The sequence below is a fragment of the Gavialis gangeticus genome, unplaced genomic scaffold, assembly GCF_001723915.1.
Source record: "Gavialis gangeticus isolate Ggan-Ray unplaced genomic scaffold, GavGan_comp1, whole genome shotgun sequence".
NCBI lineage: Eukaryota > Metazoa > Chordata > Crocodylia > Gavialidae > Gavialis > Gavialis gangeticus.
Genome location: NW_017729024.1, coordinates 63,381,583 through 63,393,183, shown reverse-complemented (window position 1 = coordinate 63,393,183; position 11,601 = coordinate 63,381,583). Strand labels below are relative to the sequence as shown.

Below are 11,601 nucleotides of genomic sequence, written 5' to 3'. Positions count from 1 at the left end.
TTATACAGATTCAAGAAGGAAAATGTGTGTGTGCAATTCCAACAAAAAATCCCAGTGAGCTTGAACATTTAGGAAATAAGCCACTAGAGAAACTCAAGAGGGTAAATGAAATGTACATATATTCTTTAAGGGCAACATTTATTTCTTGATTCATGAGCCAAATCTTCCTACAATAGTATTTTACTTACTCATAGACCATTTCCTACCTTCTAGCCATGAAACAATAGAATATTAGTATCTGTCAATCACTAATGATTACACACACTTCTCATCTCCATGGTATATACTCCAGTCCACCCTGGTATACCAAGCTTAGCAGATAAGAAGTGAGACTAAAGTGGAAAAAGTATATAAAGAATCAAAAATATCATTTCTTCCTTCCACACACCATAAATCACTTTATTTGTAAATTAACATTTACTGCCATGTACTTGGCACAAACAAAGTTAACCAATTTAGGAAAATTCATTTTTAGTACAACATTTTGTACTATGTCAGCATACGAATCACAGAAAAGGCACATCAGGTAGGGGCAAAGATGCATTGTAGAACCAGATGTGTGATTATCATTCCAGTGCGCATGCTGAGGTTGTAAAATACCACTGTATTGTACTAGCTAGTCCTATATGTTCTTGAGAAAAAAAAATGGACAATAATTTCCAACCCAACAGGATTTTTAGTTATCTTTTTCGCTTTTATTAACAAGCATATAATATTAATTGGCAAAACACTGAATACAAGCTTCACTATCATAAAATCAAAACATTAAGCAATAATCCCAAAAGGCTTATTCAGACAAAAACTAGCCACCAATAGTACAAAAATTACACAGCAACACAAAGCATAAAAATGTAAACTTTCAAATGAAACTAAGTAAAAAATATGGTTTTACACTGTGATAGTTTCAATACCTTTATTATGCCACATATTGAGGGTAAAGGCTTAGTGGTTACACTGGCTTATTGTCCCTTAACCTTAAATTAATCTTTTTCAGATGGAAAGAATTTTTGTCTTGTCTGGTTAAAGCACTTGGATGTAAGAACTTAACTGAGCCAATATTTTAAGTGCATTTTAAAATAAAGTTGGAACTTCTGTCCATTCTTCAAAACTCAGGATTGCATCCTGCAGGCACACCCCTAAGTAACTTTACTCATAGAAATAAACCCATTGATGTCAATGGATCATCTGTGTTCATAAAGTTACCATTAAAGTGTTTGCAGAATTCGGACTCAAGACCCCAGTCCTGTAATCTGATTTGGGTAGACTATATTAAACTTCAACTGGATTTGCCAAAGCAAATTAGATTTACAGGTCTGGGGTTAGGTTTTATACACAAGAAAATTCAAACTCGCCAGTAAGAAAAGTGAATGATGGCTTACCATAAGATGCAAGTTCCTAGGCTATTTGTATCTAATCTCTGTTTGCATCCATATGTAGAAGCAGAGTACAGTTCCATGATAATGTTATGCACCTCAGAAAATTAAGTGTTCTCTCTGCACCTCAGACCTAACACCACTGCATGTCAAGACACCTTGATTAAAGTAAGGTATATTATTACGCAAAAGATTTAACATGTATGACAGAATGTCTATCTTTTTATTAGCTATGAAGCAGAGGAACAGAAATGTAGGCTGCATTAATATCTCCAGCAAAATGTGTGAACTGGTTACCTGAGGAAACACAGAAACTGGATTTTTTTTCTGTACAGTTTAAGTGTCTGCACTAAATGCATTTCATAAGTACTGATTAAAATATAAATTTATCAAAGATTAATCTGTTGATGTACAAACTGATTGGCTTTTTCCTATTCTCTTTAATTCAATGGTAAATTTCAAATCACTGTAAAATAGGATAGCTATACTATTACATTTATCATCCAATAGAAAAAAATCCAACAAATCTTCTAAGACTAATTATGCTGTTATAAAGACAATAGAGCCAGATAAGCTTTCAAAGGCTCATAGCCTACTGGAAAGATAGCACCATCATAATTGTAGTCTGATATTTTTTATGGTCCCATGTCCCCAGAGGTTATAGCGTTGTGTATAGTATTGCACAACCAATAAAAAATAAATATTCCCAGGTTAGATGGTACACAAAGATACCAGACATAACAATGGCACAAAACAGTTTCAGATAGGCTGCAAGTCTTGCAGATTGCTTCCACAATTCACATTAAGTTTTCTTGCCAGATTATTTTAAAATATTGCTGACAGGTAGTTCTTGCTCTTACACAAATTTCAAAAATCCCAAACTTTACTTAAAAACAAACAAACAAAGCCCCCCAAAACAAACAAACACAAACCATTTGAATGTACATCTTCAAAAACTCCACCTACAATCCTTTTCAATTTAGCGGTAAGTAGATGCTACATTTTCAATTTAAACATATGCCTAATAAATGCATGTTTCAAACCTATTGCACAAAAGCATAATTAATGCTCTTTATCCATACAAAAACAAAAACATACAAATAAAAACTACTCAAACGCAATGTAAAAGGAAGAAGCTTGTAAAAACATCTCACAATTTCATTTTATATGCCCGTAAATAAAGCTGGACCATTGAAACCAAAATACTTGGATGGTAAAATAAGATAGAAGGCTTAAAATAGAATAAATAATTTTATAAAGTTAATTTTTAAACCCCCCAAATCTTATTTAAATTCAATATTATATATTCTATCTGAATTCTCTATTTTAAATGAAAACTATATCTAGTGAGACTATGAGCCTAGGTAATTAGTCTCATTGCTGCTGAGGATAATGCAACAAGATGCTTGTACTGCAATTATTTACCAGCATAAACAGTTGTGAAAACTACTTCACAGTTACTCCACCTTCACTAAAACCAAAATATATTGAACATGACCCCAAAAAGACCAAGCGATATCTATGCTGAGCCTGACTTTCAGACCTTAGACAATAGAAAACAAATCTACATCAATAGTTTTCACCCAATATAAGTCTTGACATCAAATCAACTGTCTCTTAAGCTTCACAGAAGTGAAACAGAACTTTGACCCCAAGGCATCCCTCCTACTTGAATTTAGTTCCATCTAGTCTTCCAATGAAGCTAGAAAAAACAGTAAATGGTGCAGCAAACCTCCATGGGAAATCCATAATGAAGATATTGTGACAGATTGCAATTTAGAAAAATAGGTATTTTTTACCACTGAGGTTTTGTCAGTTTAACATATTACAAAAGCAGAGTTTTATGCAATAAGCCATAACCAGCTGTAGTTGTTAATACTGGCTTCAGATTTATGATCCTGTACATTTAAGTAAAATATATTGATATAGCACCATAACAAATTCAAGTGATTCCAAAATTAGCTACAAACTTCCAAATATATATCCTGTACTGTAGACTATTACAGCAAGAGTTAGAACTGAATGGCGGAGGGCTTTTTGAATTTGCATGCTTACACTGTTAATTTCTCCTCAGTTTAGTTACACAGGAAAATACTAAAATTCTTCAGGGCATTGCAGTAACGTCTAGTCTTACAAAACGCTGCTGCAGTACATGTATTCTGAGGTAGACAGATCATGTATATACATTTATTAAACCCTTAGATAGCCACTGATGGAGGACATGGTCTATGGGGATGAGCTCCATCATCTATACTATGAATGACAATGACAGCATATCAATAGTCCCAGGAAGGCCCAGTAAATCAACTGTCTTAGAAGGTTGCATGGCATCTCTCCATTATTCTGAGAAAAAGTCAAGTGATCTTTTGCCAAAACTAAACAAATGAAGTCTCCTCTGTCCTCTTCTGCCACTTCCATTTTTTCCTACAAATATTATTAATTATGTATAAATAAAAAATGAAACACAAATAGGTGCGTCCAGGAATAGCGAAGCCAATCCAGAACTAAAAGTTCTAATCTCCACTTCTCTCTCCCTATACTGAAACAGTCTTGGGTTCAACATAAAATATGTTCTAATCCTGTGGTTTTCAACCTGTGGTCTGCAGACCCTTGGGGGTCCACAGACTACGTCTAAGGGATCCATGAAGGATGACCATGATCAAATCAAAAGTATGTGAATACCCACACTTACAATTCAAAGGGGTCCAAACCGCCATTCAAAAATTTTTAGGGGGCTGCAAATGAAAGAAAAAAAAAAAACAAACCTGAAAAATCCTCTAATCCAAAAAAAGTTCAGAAAATGTATGGGTCTTTTGCCTTTGGGTTGCAGAGATGGCACTAATGTATTAATCCTACCTTGTGTACCTTAATAAGCCCTATAGTGTATCAGATTCTTCTGGTTTCTCCATTTGTGTTCAATTCCTTCCTTGTTCACGTCTATGACTAAAAAGAAAGCAAAGAACCTTGCCTGGGAAAACCTACGTGTGAGGTTGTATAGGAGGTACATGTAGGAATATGTTGTACAGAGGACTCGGGGAAGAGATAGCAGATTACTTTATGACAAGAGGGAAGATGATATACAGTTTTAGATAAACTTCTCCCATGTTTTTCTCCCTGTTCTTGAATGATTTTTTTAAATAAATGATTCTTTGCAGGGGAGAGGAGGTCAGCTGGAAGAATTGGGGTGGTGCTGGCAGGTGAAATGATTCCATCAAGCTAGTGACTTCTACGTTATGGTGGAATACAAGGGTTTAATAATATGTATACTAACTTGTTTTCAGCTGACAGGGAAACTCTCCCGAGATTCAAAATTACAAATTCAAGCCATCAGTAACACCGCACATCCGCCTTTCAGTAATTTAAAACTTCCTGTGCCAAATCAAATATTTTAACATTCATATTATGTCTACTATATTATACAGTATGCAGCTTGCAGAGTTCACCTGAAACCAATATTAATAGTTTTTAAAAGCTGCCTATTTTAAAAAGCCTTCTGAAATTTTTATTTGAAGACCCCCCTAAAGCATACCTGAGAGTAGGCCTAATGACATATGTGCATGGTGTTTTGCATCTCTCAGGTCTGGACAAAATCAAAGATCATAAGGCCAGAAGGTAATACTAAGATGTAGTCTGACCTCCAAGATAGCTAGAGATAGAGCTAGAGAAAACAATGGTCTTACAATGAAACCTAAAACTGGTCTGCAATTAACTGAATTTTTAACCCTGTGAAATGGAAACCTGTGCAATATTACCATATCGTATATTTTTCAATATAGAAATATTTGAACTCAAGCAGTTAAGGATTAACTACTAAGCTCAATTTTGTAAAAAAAAATGAAAATAAATTAAAAAAAAATCAAATTCTCTAAAAATAAAATAGTTTTGCAAGCCCCAACTACATAAGACAAGTCTACCTTAAAACAAGTTCACAAATATTGTACTTTGAGTACTCATTATGATCAAATGCATCTTATGCCATTGCAAAATATACAGCAGATTAGTTAAGTGAACTCATCTTTGTTAGCCTCATCAAATCAACATGCAGGGGCGCATCAAAACATTACTGAAATATAAAGCAAATATGATCAAACATTGTGTAAAATTAATGAAATTATTTGATGCCTAGGTTTTTAGGAAGTTTTAATGCAGCATAATAAATATCACCAGTCACTATATCATAAGGTATGTTCAATGCTCTACAAAGGTCTCAATGAAAGCCAAAATAACTGAAGTGGACTATGTAAGACAAAAAAACACCTTGCAAAAAATATCAAAATAAGCTTTGAAAGCTTCAACACATGAAAAGTAACTAAAGATAATTTGGTGTCAAAAGCAACCTTTAAAATCATTCCCACAACATTTTAATTTATTTCTGTGTAACTGCAGCAAAGAGATAAATGGCAGTGAGCTACATGGAACTGTGAAGTGTTTTCAATATCAGTAAACTTAGTGCTGGTAGTGTCTTGCTGAGTTGTGATTTATTTCTTTCATACAAAAAAGTATAAATATTTTCTGTCCAGAAATCCAGGTAATACATCCCTAGAAGAAATATTCAGAAGGGTGGTTGGTTGTGAAAGCACTACAGTCTTCCAAAATGATTCTGCTGGTTCGTGTCGTGTAAGTTAAGTGATGCACTAAGAAGGTGCCTGGTGATAGTCTCTGCAAAAAACTCTGTCCAGAAGGACAATAAAGTTCTCTTACAGCAAGTCCATTTTGGGTCTGTAATGTAGCAATAGAGGTGCTTTCTGCAAGATAAAACAATGAACTCATTTAAGGAGCAAAAGCAAAATGAATTATCCTATCTGATAGGCAAAAGACTCATCCAAATATTGCATACATTAATGACAGCAGGGACTATTGAATCATCTACTCTGACCTTTCATGTAACAGGTCATAGGAATTTCACCAGCTACCTCTGTATGGAGACCAATAAACAATATTTCAAAACATCAAGAATTCCAAGAACAACTTCTCATACTTCAGTGGTTAAAAATTGTGTCTAATTTTTAAAATTTTCAGTTGTCTACTTTTAAATATCCAAAAATTGGTTCTTGTTATGCCACTTCACAAGATTAAAGATCCTTTTGGTATCCAGTATTTTTTCATGCTGGAAGTACTGATACACTTATCAAGTTGTATCATCATCTTTTTGATAAAACTAAACAGATTGAGCATTAAGTCTCACTGTAACACATTTTCTCTAGACCTCATTTACTTTTTGGGTCTCTTATCTATTCTCTCACCAATCTTATAGTATCCTATAGTTTTTTTTTTATATATATATATGAGGAGACTGACTTTATTACAGCACAGGTGAGACCTGGGTTATTATGTACAGTTCACACACACACACACACACACACACACACAGAACTGTACATAATATCCCAGGTCTCACCTGTGCTGTAATAAAGTCAGTCTCCTCTTTAAACTACTCACTCACCTAGGTCAAGTTGCCACAGTATTGTACTAAGAGCTCATGCTCTTTGTCCACTAAGCCCTTAACAAAACACTTTCATAATTACTACTGTCCTGTGTTTAATTCTCCAATCTGTTAGGTATGAGTCTGCAATCCTCATTCCTAGATGCATAACCTTGCATTTGCTATATTAACACATAGATACAACTTACAGTGCAATCCAGAGTGTTCCATATCACTAACTAGCCCATCACCATTATCTACCAGTCAACCAAATGTTTACGTCATCAGCAAGCGTTACTTTCAAATATTTGATTTGATAAAAATACAGAATAGCTTCAGCCTAGTACTGATCCCTCTAGAATCCAATGAGAAACTGCTTGACTGGAAGATTATTCCATAATAAGTGTTAAATTAAGACCTGTCCGCTAATTCTTAACGTACGCTATGCTTTGTTGATATTGCATAGGGCTGTTTATAACCAGAAGACTGGGCAGGGTGGCATCTTCTAGACTAACTCATTCATGACCCAACAAGGTCACCCAGCACTGCCAGGCTGCACCACTCAGCAGCCATGCTGTATTGGAGCTGCTTGTGCACGTGTGCTGGGGTGAGAGCAAGAGGGCCAGGTCACAGGCATGCACTCTACCCACATCCCAGGTTGGACTGATGACAATCCATGTGGAGCAGATTACGGCTCTGCCTCAGGCCCCAGCCCCACAACCTTGATCCTGATCCTGGTCCTGGCACCACCCATCCTGTTCTTGGAAGTTGCTCCCCACAGCCCCATCCCATCCACCCAGATGAGCACACACTGCACATGGGGTCCTCTTAGGGTGTTTTGATAAGCTGTTCTGGGGGGGAGGGGTGTGTGGAGAAGGAAGGTGCTGACCCAGGGTGGTAGGGGGTGGGGGTTGCTTACCCATCCCACAACAGTTCACCAAAACTCCCTAAGTGGCCCTCCAGCCCAAATAATTGTCCACTTGAGTTAGCCTCACCTCGATATCTGGAAAGTTAAATGAAGCATATCATATAGAAGTCCATTTGCAAGCATATGAAAGAGGAAAGGCTGATCACAAGCAGCAAGCATAGATTTACTAAGAACAATGTGTCAAACACACTGGATCTCCTCCTTTGGCAAAGTAAATACCATATTTACTTTAATAGAAAATGACCCTGATTATAAGATACTGCCCCCAATAATTAGATTCTATTTATGGAAAATTTATATATTTGTAATAATTTTCCAGGTACAGAATCTAATTATTGGAAGTCTGCCTTGAATCTAGACCCTTCCCACTACTACAGCAGGGAAACTAAATCTGGGGGGTTAAGTTGCTCCTTTGTTTTCTGCTTCCCCCCAACTTTTTCCCCTAGCAATCCCTTCCCCCTTTCCTTACTGTCGGACCCTGCTCACCCTGAGCACATGGAAATGAGAATCAAATTCAAAAACAATAACTTCACAATTAAGCATGGCTATAGCAATCTGTATATAGTATCCATATACCTAGCTCATCCAAAATTACGTTACTTTTTTTTGAACCTGTTGCAAGTTTTAGCACAGATGAGAAACAAACTTCTGAGCAGCACTTTAGGGCATGTTTATATATAGTACAAACTATGCATGATATTAGTCCAAAGCCAAAGGCTCATGATTTACCACACAGTTGATCAGGCTGGGTCACATCAGCCAACAATATTGCAGGCCATGGTGACCTCACAGCTCAGCACTGCTAAGTATATACACGTACTCCAAATACACCCCTTCCCCGCCCCCCCAAAAGGATCCATGTGCTAATTAGCCCCCACTCATGACTGGAATTGGGTGTTCTCATCCCGAGTCCTGAGATTCTCCAAAAACATATATATAGATAAGCCACAGGGCAACCGGGTCTGGCTTCATCTCATAGAGGGTAGCGCCATGCTAATCATGTGCACCAAATGGGGGGGAAGGGGTCACAAGGATTCTGGGTGAACTGGCTGGTGGCCCATTTCATGATGTTTGCCAGGCATTTAAGGCTGGTGAAGAAACAGGAATCATTGGAAATGGGAAAGAAAGGTATAGTTCAGCTGTGGGAGTGAAGTCATCAAAATATATGCAAATGTCCAAGTGGCTCACCATAACTTGGAAAAGAATCAGCCATGATGGGAGCTGAACTTAATGGGCATTACTATATATCGTATTGAGAGGGGCTATGCTAATCTATCCTTGTGCTAGGTTCCCATAAGTATGTTTGCCCAATAGGGGCCATGTCTTTTAGTCATGCTCAGTGTTGGCTGCATTTAAATCAACTTTATAGTTCGTGTCCATTGCTGAGCACAAGCTGCTTTTGTCTTAATAACAGACAATATATTTCATGATATTTCCTTGCATGCAAAATTAAGATGAGCTTTTTTCCTCCATGCCAGTGGGGGGAGGGCAACTTCATTTTTTATTTGAGTGAATACTTTATTTGAGTGGGTGAAGGGAATGCTATAGACACAGTGTATCTGGACTTCAGCAAGGCTTTTGACAAAGTCCCACATAACCTTTTCATAAGCAAAATGGGAGAAATATGGGTTAGACAAAACTACTATAAGATGGATAGACACCTCACATTATAGCTGGGTTAATTAAAAATAAATCCATATCAGAACAGCAGGGGGTTTTAAGTGAAATCCCATAGGGGTTTATCCTGGGCCCAGTGCTGTTCAATGTGTTAATTCCAGCATCCACATAGCTAATAAAGAGCTTCTTGAGCAAATGTGCTGAAGACACAAAGCTGGAAAGGACACATTGGAGGAAGAAGCACAATTCAGAAGGATCTCAACACACTGGAAAGCTAGGCTGGAGCTAACAGGAAACTCAATGTTGACAAATGCAAGGTGCTACATTTTGGAAAGCATAACCAAAAACACAAATACAAAATGGGTGACACCTGGCTGGATGGAAGCACTACAGAAAATGATCTGGTAGATCACAGACTCAATACGAGTCTGCGGTGTAATATAGCTCCACAAAAGGCAAATGTGGTTTTGGGACACATGGATAAAAGCAGTGCGCGCAAGACCCAGAAGGCAATAGTGCCTATCTACTTAACACTAGTTAGGCCTCATCTAGAGTATTGTGTGCAGTTTGTCTCCACGTTAAAAAAAAAAGGACTTGGAGAAGTTAAGGTCCAGAGGCAGGTGACAAAAATGATGTTGGGCTTGGCACGCATGTCATATGAGGAGAGGTTAAAGGAAATAGGCATGTACAGCTTCTGGAAAAGGTACTTATGAAGGGGCATGATATTAGTTTTCAAATACCAGAAGGGCTGCCATAAAGAAGAAGGAGAATGCCTTTTCTCTCTTCCTGCTGAGTGTAGGACACAAGCCAATGGCTTAAAGTTGAAGCTAAGCGGATTTAGACTGGATTACAGGAAAAACTTCTTCACTGTTAGAACAGCGAGGCAGTGGAACAGACTCCCTAGGGAAGTTGTGGACTCTCCCTTACTGGAGGTGTTCAAGAAGAGGGAAGACAAGCATTGGCTGGGGGTTATATAGGAGTAGCTATGTTTATATTATATTATAGGTATTTCTGACATCATGCACAGAGCTAGTACAGCACACATGCTGTATGTGGTGCAGGGGCCAGACTTGCCTTGTACACTGGCTTCAGGACCAGTACACAGAGCAGGTCTACCACCGCACTTAGAATGCGCACCAGACCAACTTTGCATGCTGCATACAATACACAGGGCCAGAGCCACCATGTGCCACACACAGACAGGAGTCAGTCCAAGACCCACAAACTGAATCCTGGGGTTCCATGGGTCAGATCCAGCCCATGGACTGTACCTTTGACATCTGGGGGTGGGATAATGGATTTGTATAGAATGGTTTGTCTGCAGATGACCCTGCTTCATGCAGGCAGTTGGACTAGACCTGGAGATGCTTTCCAGTCCTACTTTTTATGATTCTGTCACTGAATCCCATCTCAGCTTTCTTATTTTGTCAGCCTAACACAACCCAACCCATCCTAAAAATCGCCAATTTTGTTTTGAAACAGTGTAGTTTCAGAAGATTGGAACTTTTCAAGGGCTGTGAAGGCACAACAGTAATTAGAATAATAAAATTATTTAAAAACTAACATGGACTTGCAAGACAAAGCAAGTGATTCTTCCACTCTAACTTGGAACTGGTAAAACCTCACATGGAGTACTATGTGCAGTTTTGGGCACCATACTTCAAGAAAGATGTGGAAAAATTTGGAGTCCAGTGGGAAGCAACAAAAATTATTAGATGCCTGAGAAATATGATTTACTGAAAGACCTGGGATTATGGGTAAAACTAGTTCAGGAAGGACAGGCAAGAGGAAAAAAAAAAAAAAAAAGAAGCGGAGATGTTCTGAGGTGCAGTATGAAGCGTGAGGTAGGCCTGTTGTAAGCCAGAGACGGTAAAGGTCAGAGACGAGAGCAACAGTGGGTCGTCACAGTAAGCATCTGCTATAGGCCATTAAACAAGGAGGAAGAGGTGGAAAACACCTTCCTTAAGAAACCAGTGGAAGCTTTCAAATCGCAGGATCTGGTCCTCATGGGGGACTTATCTGTGACATCTGCTGACAGGGAAACAGCAGTGTACAGGCAGCCCAGTAAATTTCTGGAGCATGTTGGGGATGACTACTTTGGTTCAGGTGGTGAAAAGACCAACTACAGGAAGCTCTTCTAGACTTGCTGCTCACAGAGGCAGGAATTGGTCATGAATATGAAGGTGGAATGTAATTTGGGTGACAGTGATCATGAAATGACAGGGAGGGAGGGAAGAGACTAGCAGAATTAAAAAAAAAAA

The 11,601-nt window shown here is 38.0% G+C and overlaps 1 protein-coding gene across 3 annotated transcripts in view; it reads right to left on the bottom strand.

Annotated features, from left to right (window-relative positions):
* Nucleotides 1–378: 378 nt before the first annotated feature.
* PCGF3 (polycomb group ring finger 3) overlaps nucleotides 379–11,601 on the bottom strand; it is a 73,676-nt gene continuing 62,453 nt past the window's right edge. For all 3 annotated transcript variants that reach the window (XM_019517196.1, XM_019517197.1, XM_019517195.1), the window contains one exon: nucleotides 379–6,118. In XM_019517196.1, the coding sequence (XP_019372741.1) occupies nucleotides 6,071–6,118 (48 nt within the window). In that variant the 3' untranslated portion in view covers nucleotides 379–6,070. The remainder of the gene's footprint in view (nucleotides 6,119–11,601) is intronic.